This window comes from Chiloscyllium plagiosum, chromosome 23 (genome assembly GCF_004010195.1).
Source record: "Chiloscyllium plagiosum isolate BGI_BamShark_2017 chromosome 23, ASM401019v2, whole genome shotgun sequence".
Lineage (NCBI taxonomy): Eukaryota > Metazoa > Chordata > Chondrichthyes > Orectolobiformes > Hemiscylliidae > Chiloscyllium > Chiloscyllium plagiosum.
Genome location: NC_057732.1, coordinates 17272183 through 17299163, shown reverse-complemented (window position 1 = coordinate 17299163; position 26981 = coordinate 17272183). Strand labels below are relative to the sequence as shown.

At 39.4% G+C, this 26981-nt stretch overlaps 1 protein-coding gene across 3 annotated transcripts in view; it reads left to right on the top strand.

Moving 5' to 3' along the window:
- Window positions 1-26981, top strand: part of LOC122561657 (proton myo-inositol cotransporter-like) — a 149594-nt gene that overhangs the window by 4472 nt on the left and 118141 nt on the right. For all 3 annotated transcript variants that reach the window (XM_043713609.1, XM_043713608.1, XM_043713610.1), the window contains exon 2: window positions 23587-23746. In XM_043713609.1, coding sequence (XP_043569544.1) covers window positions 23587-23746 — 160 coding nt within the window. The remainder of the gene's footprint in view (window positions 1-23586; window positions 23747-26981) is intronic.

The window sequence follows — 26981 nt, the reverse complement described above, 5'->3', positions numbered from 1 at the left end:
GAGACCAGAATATTCCAACGTGGCCTAATCAATGTCCTGTACAGCTGCAACATGACCTTCCAACTCCTGTACTCAATACTCTGACCGATAAAGGAAAGCATACCTAACGCCTTCTTCACTATCCTATCTACCTGCAACTCCACTTTCAAGGAGTTATGAACCTACCACTACACCTCCAATTTTTGTGTCATCTGCAAACTTACTAACTGTACCTTTTATGCTCGCATCCAAATCATTTATGTAAATGTCAAAAAGTAGAGTTGAAGGGCCTGTTTCCATACTGTAGGTAATCTAATCTAATAATACAATGAGCAAAAAGGCTTTAAAGATCCAGTCAAATATTCTGTGACCCAATCAACTCTGTGGGCTGAAATCACGGAGTTCCTTGCCAATGTCTTGTATGTGGTCACCATGTTGCTCAATGTGTTCAACTAAGTTGGTGTCATATTTTCAGAGGTATTTGGAGTGTAAATGTAGCATTCCTGACCCGCAACAGCTCATGCAAGGTTAGCAGATAATCCAAAGCGAGTCAATTCTGCAGTACCACAGTCTGGACAGCCGCTAGCTCAGCTGAGACCTTAGTCAGTGTTTGTCCAGTTGCCTTGGCTTCTAAAGCTGTCTCATTGACCAAGTTTTATAATGCTGAGGCTATATGAACAAATTCGCTGGATACTCGGCCCATTCCGTATAACGGAAAGAACAACATGAGGAACTGATCTAGTCCAGTAATGGCTTTTGCAGCTCATGAATGGTAATGCTTAAGGGAGGTCAGGTGCTGCATGTAGGATACAACATAACCCAGATAGCAGGATCCTATCCAATTGGTAGGAAGCCATGGGTACGCTTTGCTGCCATATATAAAGTACATGCAGTTATAAGCTGTAAAATCATCAGCCAATGTCATCCAAAGCTGCGTGGTGTAATAGGCCCATGGACTATCAGATGTAATAGTCCATATCCTTGACTAATCATGGTTAAAAATTCCAATTCTTGAAATATTAACTACTGGGCCTTGCCAGTCAAATGTGAGGTTACATTTGCTCTGCCCCATTAGCATTCTTTGTCCTGATCCTCTAAAGGAGAGGGAACCTGTGCAGTTATTCTAATGAATTGTAAGGGAAGGAGGAACTGAGTCGTGATTATATGCGGGCTGATACCACATCTAAAATATAGTCATTTCATAACTTGCTGATTCCCATATTATCATTTCCCCCATTAAACCCTGTGATTCAGACGTAACATTCACTCAACTGTTTCTGATATGTAGAAAGGGAGGGGTTGAAGAGGTATTCTTCCCCTTGAATGGATGGGGATACTTTTTATTCAATTTTTCAGCATACATTTACAACATATGTAAATAGGGGTTTGTATGCAGTTCCCAAGTAGGCTGGTTTGTTAATGTCAAATGTTTACCTACCTCAAAGGATTCAAAAAGTCCAAAGAGTACCAAAATGGTGTTCATGCTGTTTTATTAACTGGTTGAGGAATAATCTTACAATCAGATAGATGGACTCAGTTGGAGTGTCCTTCAATTTCAACTGAGGTTGGTGTTGTTAATAGTACTTGAAAGGGGCCACTGCAGCGGTGTCCTTATTTGTTTCTTTCCCAGTTTTTGACCAACACATAATCCATTGGGTTTACTTGTGAATATTGGGAGATGATCGTGTTTTCCTCAGCTGCGCAATGCGAATGTCTGACCTGCGAGTGAAGAAACTTCAGAGAAAAAGTTAACTGTTTCAAATAATTCTGCATTTGCTCACCCGTTAGATGGAGATCCACGTCCTCTAGCAGTTCAGTATGAGCATTCCACAGAATCTTCATTGGCCGACCATAAGCTATCACTACATCTGATAGTTCAGTCCACAAATGAAGAGTAACTTGCATGTGAAATAGTGCCAAGAGCAATAGTTTGAGCCAATTTAACCCTGTTTCTTTGGTCAATTTAGATAATCTTTCTTTTAAGGTACTTTTAGCCTGTTCCACAATCCCTGCTGCCTGCAGGTGATACATGCAGTGCAGTTGCTGTTTTAATTGAAAGTGATTCACATAATTCCGTATTGATTTGAGCCATGAAATGTGGTCCGTTGTCTGAGTTTATCATTTAGGTAACCCAAACCGGGGAATAACTTCAGTCAATGATATTTTCACTACTGTATGTGCAGCACAATTAGTGATGGGGAAGGCTTCAATCCATTTGCTAAGTATGTCGACCATCACTAAACAGTATTTATAACATTGTACTTTAGATAATTCAATAAAATCAAGCTATATACATGCAAAATGACCATCCAGTGGGGGGTTGGGGCTGGGGGGGTGGGGAGGTAGTCATGGAAAGGAATTTAATACCTTTACCCTTGTTGTTTTTCATGCAAATAAGGCATCTATCCAGCTGGATTTGAGCTGTTGTGTTCAATAGACAATAGGTGCAGGAGTAGGCCATTCTGCCCTTCACGCCAGCACCACCATTCATTATGATCATGGCTGATCATCCTCAATCAGTATCCTGTTCTTGCCTTATCCCCATAACCCTTGATTCCACTATCCTTAAGAGCTCTATCCAACTCTTTCTTGAAAGTATCCAGAGACTTAGCCTCCACAGCCTTCTGGGGCAGAGCATTCCATACATCCACCACTCTCTGGGTGAAGAAGTTTCTCCTCAACTCTGTTCTAAATGGCCTACGCCTTATTTTTAAACTGTCCTCTGGTTCGGGACTCACCCATCAGCGGAAACATGCTTCCTGCTTCCTCAGTGTCCAATCCTTTAATAATCTTAAGTCTCAATCAGATCCCCTCTCAGCCTTCTAAACTCAAGGGTCACTCTAATCTTTCAACGTAAGTCAGTCCCGCCATTACGCTGCACTCCCTCAATAGCCAGAATGTCTTTACTGAAATTTGGAGACCAAAACTACACACAATATTCTAGGTGCGGTCTCACCAGGACCCTGTACAGCTGTTTCTATACTCAATTCCTCTTGTTATGGAGGCCAGCATGCTATTAGCTTTCTTCACTGCCTGCTGTACCTGCATGCTTGCTTTCATTGAGTGATGTACAAGAACATCTAGATCTAGTTGTACTGCCCCTTTACCTAACTTGACTCCATTTAGGTAGTAATCTGCCTTCCTGTTCTTGCCACCAAAGTGGATAACCACATATTTATCCACATTAAACTGCACCTGCCATGCATCTGTCCACTCACCTCGCCTGTCCAGGTCACCCTGTAATCTCCTAACATCCTCCTCACATTTCACCCTGCCACCCAGCTTTGTATTATCAGCAAATTTGCTAATGTTACTTTTAATACCATCATCTATATCATTAATGTATATTGTAAAAAGCTGCAGTCCCAGCACTGATCCCTGCGATAACCCACTGGTCACCGCCTCTCATTCCGAAAGGGAGCCGTTTATCACTACTCTTCTTGTTTTTCCTGTCAACCAACCAATTTTCAATCCAAGTGAGTATTTTGCCCCCAATACCATGGACTCTAATTTTGCTCACTAACCTCCTATGTGGGATTTTATCAAAGGCTTTCTGAAAGTCCAGGTACACTACATCCACTGGATCTCCCTTGTCCATCTTCAGAGTTACATCCTCAAAGAATTCCAGAAGATTAGTCAAGCATGATTTCCCCTTCATAAATCCATGCTGACTCTAACCTATCCTGTTACTGCTATCCAGATGTGTCATAATTTCTTCCTTTATAATTGACTCCAGCATCTTTCCCACCACTGAGGTCAGACTAACTGGTCTATAATTCCCTGCTTTCTCTCTCCCTCCTTTCTTAAAAAGTGGTACAACATTAACCACCCTCCAATCCGCAAGAACTGATCCTGAATCTATAGAACGTTGGAAAATGATCACCAATGCATCCACAATTTCTCTAGCCACCTCCTTCAGTACCCTGGGATGTAGACCATCAGGTCCTGGGGACTTATCAGCCTTCAGACCTAACAGTCTCTCCAACACCATTTCCTAACAAATATAAATTCCCTTCAGTTCAGGTCCTTCAGCCACTATTACCTCTGGGCGATTGCTTGTATCTTCCCCAGTGAACACCGATCTGAAGAACCAATTCAACTCTTCTGCCATTTCTTTGTTCCCCGTTTCTGTCTCCAAGGGCCCAATTTTAGTCTTAACAAATTTCTTTCCTTTCGCGTACCTAAAAAAGCTTTTACTATCCTCCTTTATATTTTTGGCCAGTTTACCTTCGTGCCTCATTTTTTCTCAGCGTATTTTCTTCTTAGTTATCCTCTGTTACTCTTTAAAAGCTTCCCAGTCCTCCGTTTTCCCACTCACCTTTGCTGTTATAGTTTTTCTCTTTTGACTTTATATGTTTCTTAACTTCTCTCGTCAGCCCCAGCCACCCCTGCCTCCTCTTAGGATCTTTCTTCCTTTTTGGATATACCCAGAAATACCTGCCATTGTTGCTCCACTGCCATCCCTGCTAGGGTATTGCACCATTTAACTTTGGCCAGCTCCTCCCTCATAGCTCCATAGTTCCCTTTATTCAACTGAAATATTGTCACTACCGATTGTACCCTCTCCCTTTCAAATTGTAGATTAAAGCTTATTGTATTATGGTCACTACCTCCTAATGGCTTCTTCACTTCGAGGTCCCTGATCAAATCCGGTTCATTGCACAACATCAGATCCAGAATTTCCTTCTCCCTGGTAGGCTCCAGCACCAGCTGTTCTAATAATCCATCTCGGAGGCACTCCACAAACTGCCTTTCTTGGGTCCAGGACCATCCTGATTCTCCCAGTCTACCTGCATGTTGAAATTCCCCATGACAACTGTAGTAATATCTTTGCGACAGGCCAATTTCAGCTCCTTATTCAACTTACACCCTACATCCAGACTACTGTTTGTGGGCCTGTAGATAACTCCCATGAGGGTCTTTCTACCCTTTAGAATTTCTCAGCACTATCCACACTGACTCTACATCCCCTGATTCTAGGTCCTCCCGTGCAAGGGACTGAATATCATTCCTTACTAACAAGGCCACACCACTCCCTCTGCCCGTCAGTCTGTCCTTACGATAGCACGTATAGCCTTGAATATTCATTTCCCAGGCCCTGTCTACTTGAAGCCACGTCTCCGTTATCCCCACAACATCGTAACTGCCAATTTCCAAATGAGCCTCAAAATGGGATTGAGGCTCCAAAATAAGTAGCTACTTTAGGGACAAAGGGCATGCCAGATCTTGCTGCACTTCAAACTTTCTTGACTTCTCTTGTTCTAACTTTCCCTTCAATTTCCTCCTTAAACTTCCAATTTGTCCCCTTCCGCCCCCCCCCCCCCCACTATTTAGTTTAAACGCAGCGGTGTTGCAGTGGCAAACCTGCCTGCCAGAATGCTGGTCCCCCACCTAATAAGGTGCAACCCATCCTTTTGTATAATTTATCCTTACCACAAAACATACCCCAGTGATTCAAGAATTTAAATCCTTGCCTTTCTGCACCAGTACCCCTGCCACACATTCAAGTCCATTATCTCCCTCTTCCTGGCCTCTCCAGCCCAAGGAACTGGAAGCAAACCAGAGATAACCATCCTGGACATCCTGCTTTTCAGCTTTCTTCAGAGTTCTCCGAAGTCCCGCTAGAATGTCCCTCCTCTTCTTCCCGACATCATTTGTGCCGACATGTTTCACCACCTTCGCCCTTGAGGATTTCAAATCCAGGCGCCATCAGGTTTCTAAAGTAGCTGTACTATTCCCTCCTTGCCAAGATGAGTACAAGAATGCTAGTAATCAATAAGTATGTTAAGAAAGAATCAGGAATACAAACTTGACATATTGATGTTAACTGGATGTCTCGTGTCATAGTCATAGAGATGTACAGCATGGAAACAGACCCTTCGGTCCAACTTGTCCATGCCGACCAGATATCCCAACCCAATCTAGCCCCACCTGCCAGCACCCAACCCATATCCCTCCAAACCCTTCCTATTCATATACCCATCCAAATGCCTCTTAAATGTTGCAATTGTACCAGCCTCCACCACTTCCTTTGGCAGCTCATTCCATATACGTACCACCCTCTGTGTGAAAAAGTTGCCCCTTAGGTCTCTTTTATATCTTTCCCCTCTCACCCTGTGTCGTGGAGTGCAAATACCCCATCGACTTTCCACGTGCACATTCAGATTCAGAGGCATCCCTCTGTCACGTTTGAAGTGCAGCAAGATCTGGCATGCCCTTTGTCCCTAAAGTAGCTACTTATTTTGGAGCCTCAATCCCATTAGTTGGAATAAGTAAAATGGCTGATGCAGCCGCCTCCTTAGCAGCTGAATCAGTATGGACATTTCCTAATTGCACTGGAGTGTCCCCCTTTGTGTGTACAGTACACTTAATAACAGCCAATTGATGAGGAAGCCGAATAGCATCGAGGAGATTTATAATCCAAAGAGCATTTTGAATGGGAGTCCCTGTGGAAGTAAGGAAGTCTCGTTGTTGCCAGAGGTGGCCAAAATGGGCAACACTGAATGCGTATCTGTGTAAACATTAGCAATTTTATCAGTGACTAAAATACAAGCTCTGGTAAGGGCAAAAAGCTCGGCTTTCTCTGTAGCGACAAGGTTCTGAAAAGCAGTAGTGTCTGTTGCAATAGCATAGCCTGACTGCTGGGCACTGTCCTGGAAAACACAGGAAGTACCATCAACATAAAATGAGGTCAGGATTTTCAAATGGGAGGTCTGCTAAATCTGGGTGAGGTACAGTAAGGAAATGACTCCTAAGCAAACAGTCATGTGGGGGGTTGGGAAGATCGTCAGGGGGTTGCTCGAGGAATGTAGCAGGAGTCAAAGTGTAGTAGTAGCAAAATGAGGTAAGGGTTTTGCAACAATGAGATCTTCTAATAGCTCAGACAAGCTTGGGTGAGGTGTTGGGTCTGCTGAGACATGTGGAGGGCGACAACAGAGTATGAGGTGTACACCTGTACGGGCTGGTGAAGGGTCAGATTAGAAGCTGCCGGTATTAACAAATGGACAGCATTTAGGATTTGAGTGCATGGAGAGAGGCCACAGGCAACAGGATCCTATTTAGTGCAAAAATAGTCCACTGGGCAACAACAGTCACCATGCTGCTGAGCTAAGACACCAGTGGCACATTCATCTATTACACTAATATACAACTGAAAGAGGCTGTCATACAGCGGGCATCCTAGCATTGGGGCTGCAGCCAAGGCATCTCAGAGGGCATAAAATGATTTCATCGCCGTCAGACAACTGAAATTTAAGGGGAGCATTCGGAGAGGAATAAGGTCTTTAGTATAAGTTGTAATGTTTGCCTGCTTAAATTAACCAGCCCTAAAAAAAGGCTGTCATCCATTTGTCATAATCCTTTTTTAACTTCCAGATCTAGAACTTGAGCGTTGGCCAATATTTCCCATCATGCATTGTTAAATATTCCCCACAATATCACAAATGTCCTCTATAGCTGCAACATGACCCCTCAATGCCTGTACTCTATATTCTGACCAATAAAGGAAAGCATACCAAACGCCTTCTTCACTATTCTATCTACCTGCGACTCCACTTTTAAGAACTATGAACCTGCACTCCAAGGTCTTTTTGTTCAGCAACACGCCCCAGGACTTCACCATTAAGTGTACAAGTTCTGCTCTGATTTGACTTTCCAAAATGCAGCACTGTGCATTTATCTGAATTATGCACAGATAATTCAGATAAATGCACTTCTCGGCCCATTAGCCAACCTGATCGGATCCCGTTGTACTCTGAGGCTAAGCTTCTTCACTGTCCATTACACCTGTAATTTTGCTGTCATCTGCACCATATTCAAAGTGTCCACTCCCTCTCCAAAAATGTTTAGTAGCCACTTACAAGATGCACTGCAGAAATTCAACAAGATCCTTAGACAGTACCCTTCACTTGCATCCAGAAGAACAAGAAAGCTAATACATGGGAAAATCACCATTTGCAAGTTTCCCTCCAAGCCAAGTCACCATCTTAGCTTAGAAATCCTGGAATTCCTGCCTACTGACATTGTGGGTCAGCCTACAGCACACGGACTGCAGTGGTTCAGGAAGGCAGCTCACCACTACCCCCTCAAAGGCAACAATGGATGGGCAATAAATGTTGACCAGCCAACAAGACACCTGTTTCACAAGTGAATAAAAATATTAGAATCCTAAATTAATAATTATCAAATATTGTTATTAAAATGTGGATTCATGAGAATGTAAATACGAGACTGCACTTTTTATAATTGCTTGTGGATATTGTTAGTATAATTCCTGTACTGTATCATAGAATATGTAATGCACAAAGAAATTTACTTCATTATTACAGACAGTGACTATTTTAAGCAAAGTATATATTCAGTGCTATATTCTCTAATTGTTGAGTGATATATTATATAGTCAAAAATAATCATAGCATGGTTATCTTGTCAGTTTGTTATTACTGTTTCTTATGAATTCTTACCATTCAACTCATTTGTCTAGTGTTTATCTTACAGGTGCTTGGCTATTTTTCAACAGCAAAGCCCCCAAGATCCTTAAGTCCTTCATATTTCTGCATAGTGCTTTCATTTAGCTTCTTTGTACCTGTTCAATCCTACATATGTGTTTTATTTCCATATTTCCTGTTTTCATTTGCATGATGCTGTTTGGCATCATCCAGCATTTACTAGAAGGTTTTTGGACTAGGTTATTTTTTAACACACTGATTACACCCAGGTCTACTTTGCTATTCCTGATGAAGGGTCCTGCCCAAAATGTCAACTGTTCTGATGTTGCTTGGCCTGCTGTGTGTTTTGCGGCTTCACATTTTATTGACAGTAATTTTCTTAACACCTTCACTGTCTGAGTTGTCAGACTGCTTCTCTGACATTTGTTTTTGGATGAGCTGAATTTCCTTTGTATTAAGTGCTGTGGATGAATCCTCAATATGAACTAACGCCAAACTGCTCATCAGGAACTCCAGTTTGTCAACATATGCCAAAGTAACACAAAAACATTGATGTGGTTAGAAGAGAGTACAGTGCTTTGCTTCCTCTGTCTCCCGGGGTGGGAATTGCTGAGTGAGTAAATGATGAAGACAAATGTCATTGCCTTTCATCCCCACTTGAAATTTTGTTTCCTTATCACCTCCAATCTTCTGCCTTGAAATTAAGGCTCAGCTAGACAACTTTCAACCTTCGTATTACTGTTACGACGCAGTGGTGAACCCTTCTGTTAATTAAACCAAATACCCAAAAAAGCACACTCGCCTTGCAATCTTAAAATATAAGTGACAGAGAACTCGCAAATTCCACTGTTTAAATATAAATTTAATTTTTAACTCTAAAAGTGAATATTAAACAACAATTCACAACTCTAATAATGTCTTCTAAAATATACTTAGTCAACCAAGACTTTGTATTCAACTTGAACAATAGTTGCCGCAACCAAATTTTCCTAATGTTGGCAATCCTGATCAGATGGGATGATGATATTGCACTGCTGCCTTATAGCTTTATAATGTGCATGTGACATACTTTAAATTGATATGACTGTTGTGTTTTACAACAATGAATTTTTTTCAATGCTTTTTCTAGATATTTCTAGGTATGCTCACAGAAAGGGATAGTAATGCATGCATTGGTCTTTTCTAAGTGTTTTAAAAGTTGCCACCAGAACGATATCACCAGGCCATGTTTGTCTTGCAGATGAGGCTTCAGGTCAGCACCCTGCTCCTGTAAAGGATTTCTGGAAATGTGATTCCGTGACAGTGATTTGGCAATTATTCCCATTCAGGTTTTTCATTCTGATTTGAAGACATTTTGTCCCTGCTTGATATCCTTGTGCTCAAATTAGGAATTTAGTATTAATGCTGTTCAAGTTTCATTGTTGTCAAATGTTCACTTTATGAACATCTGTTTTTTTTTAATGTTGATATTTTTGATTTCAGTTAGCAGGAAATTACTGCAAATGTTGCTTCCTGAAGTAGTCTCAGGATTATAAATGTTAGTTTGGCTTATGAATTTAACAACATTGATTCACGTTTCCCCTTTTTTTTTTAAGCTTTTATGGTATTGAAACTACTGATAATTTTAATTCCATTTATAAAAGACTGGCAGTTTCCCTTAGCTGGTAGAACTATCATTTTTGAGTTAGTTGGAATTTAAGTTGAATAGAAAGTCTCTGTTGACTAAGGGTATTTTAGAAGGTTTGACATAAATTTTTAAACTAGGTTAAGTGGTGGCATTATGTGAAGAGGTGTAGGATGTTCTCTCAGTTCATGACAACCACTTGTATCTTTGATAAAATCAAAATAAATTATAAAACATCTGTTCACTTATCTTTCATGGGACCTTACTGTGTATAATATGATTGTATCTCAAAACTAGTTCATTAGATTTAAAGCTTTCAATGTTTAGGTGATTTTGAGGATTTTGAGAGATATGGTAACGCCTATAAAAATCTTATGAACAGTTAGTTGACTTGTATATGAAATATATAAGTGTACATATAAAATTACTGTTTAAGCAGCGTACATACTGATGAAAGAAGATTACTGATTCCGTTAAATATTGATTATGTTCATGCTCATTGTCATTCTAAACATCAAACTAGAAATTGGATATAGCAGAGGCTTTAGAGGATCTTAATTAATGGTTTTAACAGAACACTAGGAACAGAAATGAGACAAATAATAATCTATGACTGCATTAAAAAGTTTACAAAAAACATGAGTTGATTACCTAGTCTGTGTAAGAATTGTTCAATTCCATGACGTCATTACTATTAGAAATTATAATCTTCCTTACATCCTGGTAATTATGTGACTAAGATCACTTAATCTAAAATTAACTCAGACACGAGATTAAGGAAACCTTCTCGTGGGTGGAAAACTTCAGGGACCCATAGTTTGAATGTCAAGTGCTTCTTTCAGGTATGTGTCAATTAAAACTACTCACTCATAAGGATTGTTCAGTTGTTTGAGAAGTGTTTTCTAACCTTTATGCAATTAACTATTTGCTTGCACTCTGTCTGCATTTTACAGCACTCTTTTGTAGAAACTGGTTTCTAAATCTGCAAAATAGACAGCCATGTAAGAAAAATAAATGTGTAGGTCAGTGAGGATAGAGTAGAGCATTGGATTGACTTTGTCACAGCAAAGGTAGCAATGAATTGACTGGTTGAATGGCCTCCTTTTGATATAATAACTTTATAAATTAAATGTCATCTTCATTTGTTTAACTAAGAGTATAAATGCAGTTCTGTGAATGTGACCAGAGGGTGCTTTCCATCCTTTTCGTTTTTTCTGCCGCCTTTGGCCTTGTTAATAATGCATTTTGCTCTGCCACCTCCCCTCTATCCAATTTAACTATTCTTATTTGGTTCTATTCTCCATCTATTTTTAGCCAGAGCATTTCTGATAATATTATTTGGGCAGTAAAATATTTTATCTTCAGCCACTCTGAGGAGAGAGAGAGAGAGAGAGGGAATAAGAATATGATGCAACCAAACAAATGTGTATGATACATGTCAGCTAAATTCATCAAGCACCAATCAGGTAAAATAGAATAACAGTTAATAAAATTGAAATGTAAATTAATCAAGTCAACCCAAAAATCTTCTGATAAATAATGTCATAAATAATATGCAGCTAGTAAGAGATTATATGGTTCCTATTATAGACAATGAAAGTAATGCATATTGATGAGTGCAGACCAAAGCTAGAATAAATGACAAGTACTTGAGTTGATGCATACTAAGGAAAGAGATGGTGACAAAATATCAGTAGAAATAGAAATACAAAATATCAATAGAAAGTAGATGGAGTGAAAAGATATACAGGATGTAGTAGAGAAATTAACAGATATATTGAGGATAACCAACATGTGATTCATAATGGTTTTGTAATCTTTGATGTTAGAACTTAACTGGTGCTCTGATAATCAAGCCTCACTGTTCCACAGCTATCTAAAATGTATAAATACTAATTTAAACCACTACTGTGGTTAATTTGCCTGACTGCTATTCTGGACAGAAACAATTCTGGTTTTGTATCTAACAGGAAAATATTTATTTATTGTAAATGTGCAGAGAAAAAGGAATATATATCTTAAACAAACAACATGACTTAAACTATATCCCTTTAAATCTCAATTATGCAGACACTTATTCATCAAAAAACAGTATATGTGTCAAACCATACACTTTTTTTGACTGTTTGGGTGGGGGGAATAGGCAAGGAAAACTTCTCAAGATTGAGTCCAGGTCTCGAGGGTAGGTTAGGTTATCTGTTGGTTCCTTTGATTTTAACAATGATGATGTGGTGTTGTCTGTAAAGCAGTTGTTGTTTGTCAAGTTGGTAGTTGATCAGATAGTCCTAGCTCTTCTATGTTAGATATTTTTTACGTTTCTTAGTTTTTCAGTCTTTTTGCGCTCTCCCAGAAAAGCAAGATTTTTTCTGTTGGCTTACAATGGTTCTGCTAAAGTTCCTGCTTGAGCCTGAAAAAAGGCAAATTTGTTTCATATTGATGCATGTATTGGATACAAAAGTAGAAAATAACTGCTCAGCTTTTGTAAAGCTTTGGCTGGACCACAAATGGAGTACGACACGTAGTTCTGGTTTCCACACTTTAAAATTGACTTGAAGCTACTTCAGAGAATTGGTTCCAGATGAGGAAGAGTGTTCAGCAGGTTTCTTTTTAATCCATTTTTGTTTGGTCTCAAAACTTTAAAAACAAATTTGGTTTTATCCTGTAGCTATCACATTTCAATTAGATAGTTTATCACATGAAAAATGAAGTTCAACTAATTAAGTGCTCAGTCCATAATTGCGTTCCAGTATTGAACGCAATACTGGAGTCCAGAAGGCTGAGGGTTCCCAAGTGGAAAATGAGATGTTCACCCAGCTTGTGCTGAGTTTCACTGGAGCAGTGCAGCAAGCTTGATACAGAGATGTTGGCCAGGGAACAGTATGTTGAAATGGCAGGATCATTTTTGCAGATAGAATATAGGTGTTCAGCACATCATTCAGAAGTCTGTGCTTTGTCTTGGCAATATAGAGGAGACCACATTGTTACTAGTGAATACAGTAAACTAGATTGAAGTGCATGGAAACCTGGAAGATGTGTCTGAGGCCTTGGACAGTGAGGATATTAATGGCCAGCCTAACCCTAAAATGGAAATGGATATTGAAGGGAAGGTAGGAGTTAGATGGAACAAGTGAAGGTGAGAACGGAGTGGAGATTGGAAGCAAAATAGATCAACTTTTCCAGCACTTGCTTGTTTACTTCCTCCCTCCTCATTATCCACAGCACCAGACACATTTTCCAGGTAGACCAATGAAAGTTGATGCAGCAACTGAAGGTGACTGTGCCTTGGAAACTATCCAGAGAAACTTGTGCAGTCAGTCTTTGGACTGAAATAATTGGCTTCCAGCAACTGTAATGCATTTGAAGGAAACTCCCAAATGTGTGTAATTACACCTCTTGGTTTCCATTTATTTCAATTTTGCTCAGGCTCCTTGATACTTTGCTTGGTCAGATGCTGCTTTGATGTCAAGAGCAATCACTGTCAGCTCACCTCTGGAGTTCACTACTTTGGTACATGTTTGAACCAATGCTGTAAGGAGATCTCAAACTCCCTCATCCTGGCAGAACGTCAGAGCATTGTTGAGCAAGTTATTGCAGTGAAGGCGCTGTTTAATGGTACGATATCATCACCTTGCAGGTGTTCACATGTAGACTGAGGTGATAATTAGGTGGATTGGATTTTCCCTGTTTTTTTTGGGAGGACATACCTGGACAAATGTCTACATTAGAACAACAATACCTGATGTAGCTTCACTAGGAGTGTGTACTGGTACTGGACCATGTGCCCTGAATACTTTTGGGAATTCATAATACTTTTTAAAAGAATATGAAAGAAAAGGGAAAGATTTGAACAATTGCTATGCTGAAGTAGATTTACCATTTTTTTGTGCATGCCTGCTCACATAAATAATCTTCTGGGAATCTGTGACACTTGCACAAAGGCCCACTAGGATGTTTATCCATTTTTCTTTTATAAAAATAAACATTTACTGTATAGTTGTCATGTCTGTGTTTAGTTTTAAGACAATATTGTTTTAATTTTCATTTTGGCTTGGTTGATACCACTTTTGTTTATAAATAAACAAGCTTTTTTTTTTGAGTTCATTGAAGAAAGCTGGTTAAAAATCTCTTGCTATAGGTAGCAATAATAGGGAGAAATAAATTGACCACTTTGCTGATTTAAATGAAAAATTCACGCTTTAGATACATCCCATGGAGCAGTTGGACTTGATTACCAATGTATTTTTCCCAATACTATGTGAACACTGCTAGCATATTATCAGAGCCCAGAGCATTTACTTTATGTCCGTTATAATGGAGAACTCAAGAGGAAACAGATTTTATATCAATAAGCAAATATTAGCAAGAATTAAACTAGTAAAAGAAAATTTACAGTTGAATATTTGCATTTTGCACCAAGATACAGTTTGGAATTTAAAATTATTTGAAGTAACTTACTTGAACAAAACCTAAATTCTCACCTATCTTAGAAACCCTCAATCTTTCCTTCCCATCTTTCTCCTTGCCTCTCTCTCCCATTACTAAAGAGCCCATAACAAATTATGGCACAAAATGGAAGATAAATGTGGGATCAATTTTTATTTTTGTGTAGGGAAGGATGAATAATGAAGTGCTAATTTGTCTGGTAGTGTTTTTGATCCCTGTTGACTGGGTCCGTAATTCATTTATGGGTAAACCGGTAATTTCTTCTCCATAACTTCATTTATGTAGAACTTTGAATTATATTTTTGAGTAGGCAAACTGCAGGGTTAAAGCCCAAAGCTTGAAACATGGCATTAGAAAGTGGCTTCAGCATGGAGTAATCTGATTCACCATTTTGTGAACCATTCAGCCTGCTCTGGCAGCAATGATTCTTTGACCATCCTGTTAGGTCAGCATGTGGAAAATCTCATTCTGCTTCAATACTGAGCCACAAGCAAGAAGTAATGTGCGGGTGTGGAGAAGTATGTAGGGACTGTGTGTTGTCCCGCCATTCAGCTTAAGGCATGTATTTTTTGGAAACAGTGTTTTGATCCAATACTGACCTTTCTTAAAATAAAAATCACCTTCACAGAACTAAAAACAAGAAATCCATTTACCTCTACCACGAGAACCGAAGTTCTTAATTAATGTAATATAAACCATTGTACCTATTGTGTGTTTAAGTGATCTCAAATACACTCACTCCAGTGATGATAATGGAAGTTTTCATGGCAATACTTTGGCTCTAGACATTGTTTCTACAGCAAGTGTCATAGGAGCCTTTGAGCTCCTTGGTAATATCATTACCTGAGAGAGGGATCAAGAAGATGTCTGCATCATTTGTGCCATGACAAGAGCTGAACTGAACTGTTGCTTAATTTGGTCTGTTTACATGAACCTAGCCGAGACAGGCTGCCGGAGAAAAAATGCTGCAGCAGCCAATGCCACATTAACAGACCTAAGGGCTCTGCAATGAATGAATGTTGCCCAGTTGGATGAGTAGATCTATGAACTGGAACCACAATGTTGAAGGTATCTGGTCAGCTCTTAGATTAATCATGAAGAGCAGCTGCAAGGAGATTCATGATTGAGAAACATTTCTCAATCGTGAAACTTCAGAACTAGTTGGTTGGACGATAACCAGGAGATGTTAATATGTAGGATAAAGTGTTCCTAAGCTGGAAGCACCAGTTAAAACTTTGAAAAGAAGCAGGTATGCAGGAAAATGAATGCTGAATTCCAGCAAAAGAAAAACTCATAACCTAAAGGAATTGGTGACTGATGGGGGGAAAAAAATGCACCAAGTAACACTTGGGACTGTCAGGGTGTTTGTGGATTCTCCAACATAATCTATGGCCCAAAGATCTCAGCTGAGAGCAGAGAATGGCACATGGAGGAGAGGGAGATGGTTTGTGCTAATAGGAAGGAGCATTTCAAGGATGAATTCAAGTTGTTGTGATGTTGTGAATGCCCTTAACATCTCGCACAGTATGATGCCAGCCACCATGTGTGCACAACCCAACCCAACCCAACAGGAGGTTGAGAAGGTTATTTGATGGTTGAAAACCAATAAGGCTATAGGCAAGTATGGAATCCCCACCAAAATATTAAAATATGGAGCAGTTGCACTCTTGACATGAATGCATACCTCCATCTGAAAGGACGTAAACATGTCAGCAGATCTCTGATGTCATACATCTGTCCATCTTCAAGAAAGGTTAAACCAATTGCTGTAACTAATATTGGTAGGAGAGAGAAGTCATGCAAGGGAGAATTTGGAATGTTAAAGATAAAGGAGAGGTGCAAAGCAGTGATTTGGGTCATGGTAACCAGAGTGGGTAACGTGGGATATAGTATGTATCTAAAAGTTCACAAGCAAACAGGATCAAAGTAGGGAAGCATGTTTTTAAAAAATGACAAAATGTAAAGACTTTTTTTTGCTTTTGGATAGTAGGGTTTATAATATATTGACATAAATAGAAATAAATGGGATAGCTATTACAGAGAAAATAGAAAAGTAACCAAGGCTAGAAACTAAATATTCAGAGGGACATTAATTTCTATAGGATGGAAAGGAAGGAAATGGATGTTGTGAGAAATGATCTTGGCTTGCAAGATCAAGACATAATCCATTTGGGTACAGATGAGCAATAGCAAGATTTTCAAAAAGTCACTGATAGTTGTCTATGTGCTCCTTAACTGCAGATGTACTGCAGAATGGAGTATAAATGAAGAAATCATAAACTTGTGTACTGAGGAAACTCCATTATCCGAACGAGATGGGCGGCACTATTTCGTTCAGATAATTAATTATTCGGATAACTGATTCAATGCCTCTCTCCTAGGACTTGGAGTTTTCTGAAGTTTCCTTTTTCCTCTCTCTGCCTACCTTACCCCCCCCCCCCCCCACCATCTCAGGGTTTGTTTCTGAGCAGAGACACACTTGTGTGTGCAGCATCGCTGTAGCCTTTCCCCGCCACTGCTTCACTTCAATGGGATTAAGAGTGAGCACTTGTTATGGTCGCTCCCCATTCAGGAGATTAGCCAGCAGCACATCGTGCAATCCCCCCCGCTGCCTGTCCCAGCCCTGGAATGGAGACCAACAGCAAGACTGCTGCTGCTAAGGGGGTGAGTCTTAAAATAGCGCGCACGCATGCACACGCACACAACTTTTTGACAACATCCCACTCTGCCCTGTACTGGGCAATTTTGGAGAGATTATCTAGGGAAAGGGGTTTAGGGTACACTTCTGTCTAAAACTCCAGGGAATGTGTGGGGAGAGAGAGGGCGGGAGATCAGTCATTTGGAGATGATGCCTGGGCTCCCGTTGATGTCTAGGAATCTTCTCAGCAGCATTTCAGTAAGCCAAATTCACTTTTAATCATTGTAAACGAAAGCCACGATCAGTGTTGGTAACACCTCTTTGATGTAATGTTTCTATTGGGACCTTGAAATCATCTTCAGATAATCCAAAATTGGATAATTGATATTCGGCTAATCAAGGTTCCTCTAAATTTTGAAGATTAGACAAATCAATCCAATTAAAGGTAAATTCAGAGTGCATCTGGAAGTTTCTTTGAACAGTATGTTGTGAAACTAACCAGGAAATATTTAGATCTGATGCCAAATGAACTGGTAATGCTGATTACATAGTAAAGGATCCTGTAGTGAGGAGTGTTCGTTACTTGATAGCATCTTGCTTTCTGTTTGAGGGAGAGAAATATTAGTTTGAAACCTAACGTGAAACGTACACATTAAGGGCAAGGATTAAGGTATCAAGGCAGAGTTGGATAAAAGTGGACTGGTCTTTGTTTAAAAATTAGATATTAATTAAACGTTAACATGGTAGAAAAGCATAACAGGAGGGGAGAGATATCGTAACTCAACAAAGCACCGATAATTGAGCTCAACTGGCCAAAACATGCACAAAATGTTTTAAAACCCAATGATATGAATGCATCGAATTTTCCGCTCCTCGGCTGCTGCCTGACCCACTGTGCATTTCCAGCACCACTCTAATCTTGACTGTGATCTCCAGCATCTGCAGTCCTCACTTTTTTGCTCAGAAACTGAATTAGTCTAGCCACAAAAACACTGGCAAGAAGAGCAAGTCAGAGGATAGAAATCCAGCAACTACTACCATCTAGAAGCATGGTTAGCACATGTAGATGGTGATCATCTGATTGATTTCAGACTCTCTGACAGTTGATCCCACCCAGGTTTCCTTTCGTTATATACATTGATTGCTGCCGAACTTCTGGAAAAGAGAGAAAAGTGCATAGTCTCGATAGGCTTTGCCAACTTGTTTCATTGTATTTCATAGAGTTTAGAGATGTACCGCACAAACAGACCCTTCTGTCCAACTCGTCCTTGCCGACCAGATATCCTAACCTAATCTAGTCCCATTTGCCAGCACTTGTACCATATTCCTCTCAACCCTTCATTATTTATATACCTATCCAGATGTCTTTTAAATGCTGCAATTGTATCAGCCTCTACTACTTCCTTTGGCAGCTCATTCCATATACGCACCACCCTCTGTGGAAAAGGTTGCCTTAGATCCCTTTTATATCTTTCTCTCTCCTGAACCTATGCCCTCTATTTATGGACTTCCCCACTCCAGGGAAAAGATCTTATTTGTTTATCCTATCCATGCCCCTCATGAGCTTATAAACCTTTATAAGGTCACCCCTCCGTCTCAGACACTCCAGGGAATACAGCCCCAGCCTATTCAACCTCTCCCAAAATAGCTCAAATCCTCAACCCTAGCAACATTCTTAAGTCTTTTCTGAGCCCTTTCAAGTTTCGCAACACCCTTCCATTAGGAGGGAGACCAATATTCCAAAAGCGGCCGAACCAATGTCCTGAACAGCCGCAATATGACTTCCCAACTCCTATACTCAGTACTTCGATCAACAAAGGAAAGCATACCAAATGCTGCCTTCACTATCCTATACCTGCGACTCCACTTCCAAGGAACTATGAACCTGCACTCCAAGGTCTTTTTGTTCAGCAACACTCCCTAGAACCTTACCATTAATTGTATAAATCCTGCTCTGATTTGCTTTCCCAAAATGCAGCATCTCATACTTCTCTAAATTAAACTCCATCTGTCACTCCTCAGCCTATTGGCCAACTGATCAAGATCCCACTGTAATCTGAGGTAATCTTCTTCACTGTCCACTACACCTCCCAAAATTGGTGTAATCTGCAAACTTATTAACCATATCTACTATTTTTACGTCCAAATCATTTATATAAATAACAAAGTAGTGGACCCAGCACCGATCCTTGAGGCACACCACTGACCACAGGCTGTTTGATCTAGTTGGATGCTCATTGCAGAGTAAAGTGGTGACAATGCAAACAAATGAGTTACAAATATACTAGGAACTGATGTGTGAAGCCAACACATTTACAGTACAAGAAACATAGGGCACTATTCAGCCCATAATGTTCTTGCAGACTCTACAAGAGAGCTCAGCTAATCCTACTCTTCTATCTGTGCTCTATCAACTTTCGGTCGACGTAATAGGTCAGTGCAGAATGAATAAAAATTGCAATCATAGTTTTCATGCCCCACTCCAGAATTCAAGCAACATAAGGCAACCAGGGGCTTCAGAAACAGGGACCTCCAGTGCACCCATGCTTGAAAGGAGTGAATAACATTCTAGATGTCCAAAGGCCTACCTGCAGTGGGATCAGCAGTAGAGTAATTGCACAAACTGCCAGGTGAAACAATAACAAGTGATGAACCTGGACCATGTAAAAGAATATCAGTATATTATGTCCATATAGAATGGGTAAATGAATTTTGTTCAAAACTGAAAGGGAAAAGTGTTTGCCTTGTCTGTCACCAAAGTAAATATCCATGAGTTAAAAAGTGGAATTTGGAACAACACATACAATGTACATAAATTCAAGGATCGTGTTCCCTTGAGCAACATGCTTTGGACAAAGAAAATTGGTGAGCTGAAGGCTGTTTCTTTTGGCAAAACGCAAGAAATAATTGACCGATGGCAAAGTAATTAACGAAGCAATGTTTGCTGACTCTTTTTATTTAAAGACTTCGACAAGCAAAGTGAAAATAATACTGATCCAGAGTGTGGCACTTGATGCGTTCATGGTAGCAGAATAAACAAATGAACTGTTAGGGAAGCTGAAAACTCTTTCTGCTGTTTGGGAAATGTTAAGGTGTCTTAGCCTAAAGCAATGGCCATGTCGTTCAGGACTGAAGTTAGGAAGCACTTTGAGCAAATGTGGCAAAGGTTTGAAAATCTCTTTCCCAAACTAGGCTTGATGCTGGGTCAATAGTTAATTTAAACCTACGATTGACAAATTTCTGTTAATTCTGTTCAGTTTCTCCTAGTTGATTTTAATCCTAATGTGAAGTGTCTTCCAAGGATTCCTACCTTGAAGTTCTTCTCCTCTCCCTACAAGGAGCTCAGTGAGTCTCTCTCACTGCACCCCCAGGTCATCTCCTCTGCCCTGAAGCTCTTCAGCTACCTTACCCCTGGCCCACAAACCTAATTTCTGATGAAGGGCTTATGCTCAACATCAATTCTCCTACACCTCGGATGCTGTCTGACTGCCGTGCTTTTTCCAGCACCACACTATCAATTTCTCTTAATGCAAAGCTTTGAGCGACACGGAATAAAAATGGCATTATGGATTTGGATCACTGAATTATTATCTCAGTGAGTGATTGAAAAGGTTAAATGGCCTCTCGTGTTCCTATTATTTGATGACTTACTGGATCAGAGCTATCTTTTATTTGTTTTGCACAGATTTGTTTGGTTGGATGTCTTTTTGCCAGTGGTCTTGATTCAGTAGACTACTTGCAGTAGTGCTGTTACAAACATTGTTACATGGAAATTTCAGAAGATTACCATCTTCCCCCACAGTTTAATTACAGAACAACCTCGATTATCTGAACGAGACAGGCGGTGAGTATTTTGTTTGGATAGCTGATTGTTTGGATAACGTTTTTACGGGACCTTGATCTTGTTCGGATAATCTGAAATTTGGATAATTGGCATTCGGATAACCGAGGAAGTTTTGTATATTTCAATTCTTGGAGAGCAAAATATGATTGGTGCACATGTGTTGCTAACTCAAGGAATTAGTCACAGGAAGAATCACATTTTTTTGAGGCTAGAAAGATCTATTCTTGTTCGACTCTTTATATGAATGTTATCCCTGTGTACTGGATATATTTACAGTTGGTACAAGATGCAGTGTTATGTTAGGTATACCTTTTTGAAGCAAAATATGTTCTACTTAAGTTTTGCTTTTCATTTCAGAGCAGCAGGCCTTCAATTTTTATATCATCTTTTGCTTTACAACTTTGATAATCTTATTTGAGTTCTTTGTCTGGATTAATGAAGGAGACAGATGTGTGCATTAATTTTTGAAAGTTATTTGATACAGTTTCTTGAAGCTTTTTGAAATTTAATGTGATATATGGAAGAAGAAATGTAGAGTGCCTTAACATGCGCCAACAGTTGCAGTCAATCAACGCTGCCTGTGCAGGATTTGAAATAATTCCGTGACTCCAGGCTGAAGTAAAATGTGTGTATGATACTCTGAATATAGCCTTATTCTCAAATAAGAGGTCATAGCACTTTTTTTTTAAACCAATCTGTGTGGTATGTTAGGTACACTTATGTTGAATAGAGAAGAGCAAGCAAATGTGAGTAATACAAAGAACTACAGATGCTGAAGATCTGAAACAAGAACAAATTGTTGAAGGATCTTAGCAGGTCTAATAAAATCTGTGGAGCGAAAACAGTTAACATTGAGTCCAGTGATCTTTCAAGGATCCTAAGTTTCTTCAGCAATTTCTGCCTTTATGTGTAAGAGATTAGAGATATGGAATACTGAACAATTTACATGGTATGTTACAGAGTTACCAATCTTTCTTTGTCAGCACTTCCCAAACCTGGCACCATCACCAAGGACAAGGCACTTGGGAACACTATCAACTTTTTTCCTCCAAGCCATAGGATATCAAAACTTCATCACATGTTGGTGTTCCTTCACAGGTGCTGGATCAAATTCCTACAACTGTCTCTACCAAAAAGCTTGGTGGAAGCACCATCTCCCCATAGATTTTAATAATTAAAGCAGAATTTTCAGCACCATCTTCACAAAGCCCATTAGAGATGGACAAGAAATGTTGCCCTTAATGAGTTGTTAAAGTCTGCTGAACAGAGAAAATTAAGGTGTACGCATATTCTTAAAACATTCAGTCTTGAAGTGTTCTGATTTAGTTGAATAGGCAGACTTTCCTTTCCTGAATAGTCTACCAACATGTATTATTTAAACATGAAATTTAAAGTCCTGTATCTGTGCTGAGTCATGCATCATTTGAAAGTTTTCAAGTTTTTTAAAAGAATTTTTAACTGGACAGAATATTTATAGTTGAATATATGTCACTCACCTGCTTTCATTTGCATGTTTCTCATTGAATTTTTGAAATCTTGTACCCAACTTCCTTGCTTGAGGTGGAAGTTTTTCTATAGGTAGTTGTTTGGATTTTGATATGCTCTTCAGTTTTCCAACTCCTGTGGGAGACCTTCAAACATCGTTGTAAATGTGCTTCTGAATTTTCCTTCCTCTCTCCTGAATTTTTGAGTGAGAGTTAAGTTTGAATAGTTTCGCCAGTAATAATACATAAGCAACTGGATTCAGAAGCAGTAAGCTCAGAGGTAACCATGGCAGCTATAAAGTTCTGGCTGATTCCTGATAGTGAAGAGTACTCCTTAAAAAGTTTGTTTTTTTTAAACTGAGGGTATGACCTAATCAACTGCTGAATGAGGCCAAGTCCTGCATGAGACAACCAATGTTAAAAGGTGGTTATTTCACCTGCCTTTTTCTTCATCTGCCCCATGTGCATGTTGGAGAGTGGAGGTGCATAAGTGGTTAAGGAAGAGTGGGTGGAAATAAAGGTCACACTCAACTTCAACCCTTGCTGCTACAGCTGAAATACATACCTCTACAATATTCTGCTCAATGATTACTGCCCCTCTTCTCCAGACGCCTTTTGTATTAAGTCCCCATTTTATCCTGGGCTCATAAAAAGCCTGACCCATTAAAATGGGCCATATCAGTAAAAGATTTGGGGAGCACTGCTTTACAAGGAACTTGATTATGTATCTGCTCAATCAGAAAGTTTGTTGAGCTGAATTGCAAAATGTTGGTTGGTTATACGTTAAGGTTGTTTGCTATTAAAAGTAAACTTAAGCTGAAATGGAGAAACCCTGACTTTTTCTGATAAGCATAATGCATGTCTAGAAGAAAACACAACATCATCACATAACTCAATGTACATCTAGTTTATCAAGTGATATGATACACAGAGCACCTTACCAGATTTATTTTCCATATGTAACTGCTCACGGATGGTCAAGGAAATTGCTGCCCGATTTACGTAATATGTGCTTTAAGACTTTCTATCATTTCTGCCTGAAATTACGTCAGTTTAGCTCTTCAGTGAACAATAAAGTGATCATTGCTTGTGCAGTCTTCAGTTCTGCATGTTTATTTCTTTCCTAGGACTGGCTTCCATGACTGTGACGGTATACATTGCAGAGGCTGCACCTTCCCATCTCAGAGGACGATTAGTTACTGTCAATACCCTTTTCATTACTGGAGGACAATTTTTTGCAAGTGTCATTGATGGAGCATTTAGCTACCTTGAAACAGATGGCTGGAGGTAGGTTGCATAACATCAAGAGTGTTGGTATTTTCAGAAGTGTTTAAAGGCTTGCAATTAAATGATACTTGTACCAGAGAAAAAATATTGCTCAGAACCTCTGATTAAAGTTGAAGTAGATAAGCTGTCAGCAATGATATAAAAAGTGCCAACTTCTGCATGTGCTTTACGGCTGTACAGGATGCATCTGTTGCAGCCTGTTGTCTCAGCCTGAACACCGTGTAGAATGGGGAAGGGAGACAAAGTTATGACACTAAATGACATGCAAACTCTGACAGTGGCAAAAGACAGAATGAGTATTTATACTGAAAGGTAAATGGAATTAAACTTGTTTGTAGCATTGTTTAGGTCTATTTAGTTTATCTTTTTTTTCCTGTTTCTTCTAAGCATTTAATGTAAATTGCAGATTTAATGTCACTGTTAATAATTCTAAGTCTAATTAGTTTCTGTTTATTTTAACATTGATTGGAAACCACTGAATAACACAATGTTGCCGAGACAAGTTAGGGTGATAGAATGACAGATTTGTGGGTATAGGCATCGGATAAGTCAGGATGAAGAAGGACAGGTTAGTGGGGAGAGTGCTGATGGGCAGTTGGGTCCAAGTGAGCGATTTCTGATCAGGGAATGGTGGATTTATTTTGATGTGTGTAGATAGCTGGGGTTTGTGCAGGATCAGTTTAACTATTATCTCGGAGTTTTTGCAGTTTTAATCTCTAACTTTTTCAGGTAGCAAGTAAATTAAGTAACTCCTACCTCATGAAAAGTATGTAATTCTAAACTGGGGACATTTTTGGAGGGTTCCAGATGCCATCTAATTGCCTATCAGAAAATTTAAACTTGCTAGACAACTTCTGTGGCATCAGCTATATAAGGACTTGCCCAAAACAGAGCATGGTGCTGGGATACCATATAATTTCACAAGAATATATTGGAAGCCAGTTCAACATAGACTTGTTCAAAGTATAGGAAATATTGCACTGATGAACGGTTGTTTTTATATGCACTTACTTGACAAACAGCAAGGCATAAAATGGTTAATGTGGCCAGTAAAGTGGAAAAAAAATTTTTAAATCAGCAAGTCATTGATACTTATCCTTTTGAAAAACTGACTTCTAAACAATTAGAATAGAGTTGATACCGGCTGAAATAAACAATAAGTGAAAGGAGGAAAATAAGCTTTTGAGCAATTCGGGTCTTGAGAGCAAGAATTGAAGGAAAAGCTGGAGAAGTTAAGTCCATTTATGATATTTAATGCTACAAGAAGGTTAATATTATATAGTAATATATCATTAAAATGAAGAGGATTCAGAAGAGATTTACCAAGATGGAAGGTTGAGTTATTAGGAGTGGCTGGATCATCTGGGACATTTTTCCACTGGAGCTTAGGAAATTGCGAGGTGACCTTGTCAAGGTTTATATAATAATGAGGGGTATAGATAAGGTGATTGGCAGCTGTCTTTCCCTATGGTGGGGGATCTCAAGACTAGGGGGCACATTTTTTGGGTGAGAGGAGAAAGATTTTTAAAAAAAGACGAGGAGCAATTTTTATTTTTTGTGGTGGTTCATGTATGGAATGAACTTCCAGAGAAATGTGGGTGCAGTTACAATGTTTAAAAGACAATTAAATATGTAAATAAACAATGTTTGGAGGGATATGGGCCAAGCCCCTGCAGGAGGGTTGAGTTTAGCTTGGGATTTTGGTCGGCATGGATTGGTTGGACTGAACGATCGGTTTCCATGCTGTATGACTCTGACTTTTTGTTCTGATATGTAACTCCAATGTACGCTGCTGCAGTGACTATCCTTCAGTCTGAAGATCTGAACCCATCTGAAACCCATGGTCAAGAACACATTTCAGAAGGTGGAGCTCTCCTTAAGAATGCGAATAAATATGAATTGCTGTATCTGGGATCATACATAAAACCAAAACCATTTATTGTTCATCTCAAGCAAATAATCTTGTTCATTCTCTTGAAAGTTTTTCCACTTATAACATTTGTGTTTTGAACTATGCTGAAATCATTGGTAAAATTCTTGAATACATAATACACTTTTTGATCATAACGTTGTTAATGGACAACATGGTTAGGAGTTAATTTTTTTAGTGGACCAGACCAAACTACTTCAAAGAAAAAGATGGTCTAAACCCAACCTTTTTTATTTTAATGCTAAGTGTAAGATGTTGCATTCCAGATGCAATTCGTCTGGGCAAACTAATCGACTTTAAACAAAATATACTTGTGTTTTAACTTTAGTGTAAAAATACAGACAAAATGAAAAAGAATTGGCTCAATTCTACCTCTGTTGTAATACTTGACTATGTACTAACCATTACTAATTAACTGTTCCAATGTAGTAATACCCCATAAACACACCCTTGACAAAGGCAGATTGAGTAAAATAGATTGTTTCACATGCAATTCTAACAGCATGAAGAAAATCACCACTTTTAGATGTAACAGACAGAGGAGTAAGCACTTCCACATCCAGCTTCAAGATTTCAACTGCAGCTGAAGAAAATAAAACTAAAAATCTGAATGTATAGGAGCTTGACCTCACCTAGTTAGACAGCTTCAATTGTTCCAACTTTTTAAAAAAAAAACCCCAAGATCTCACAATATATTTATTGGCTTTGGGCAGACTGCTTGCCACCTCTGTCTCAACCTTCATTGAAAAAAACCAGGACAAAATACATCACTTAAAGTCATCGTGTCATCACAATCCGATGGAATCAGCAGTGACAGACCCAGTCAATTAAGCCTCATTGGTGGGAAAGCTTATTGAAATGATAGACTGGGCCAAAAGTGAGTGACTTGGACATTTGTGGATTCATTAAGAAAAAGGCAAATTATATTTGAACTTAAAAATGTGTTGCTGGAAAAGTGCATTTGTTTGTTTATGACCTGAAATTTCTTAGTTGAGCATTTTAAGCCGAAAATGTGTTGCTGGAAAAGTGCAGTAGATCGGGCAGCATCCCAGGAGCAGGAGAATCGTGTTTCGGGCATAAGCCCTTCTTCAGGAATGGGTGTGCCAAGCAGGCTAAGATAAAAGGTAGGGAAGAGGGACTTTGGGGAGGGGGCGTTGTGAATATGATAGGTGGAAGGAGGTTAAGGTGAGGGTGATAGGCCGGAGAGGGGGTGGGGTGGAGAGGTCGGGAAGAAGATTGCAGGTCAAGAAGGCGGTGCTGAGTCTGAGGGTTGGAACTGAGAAAAGGTGGGGGGAGGGGAAATGA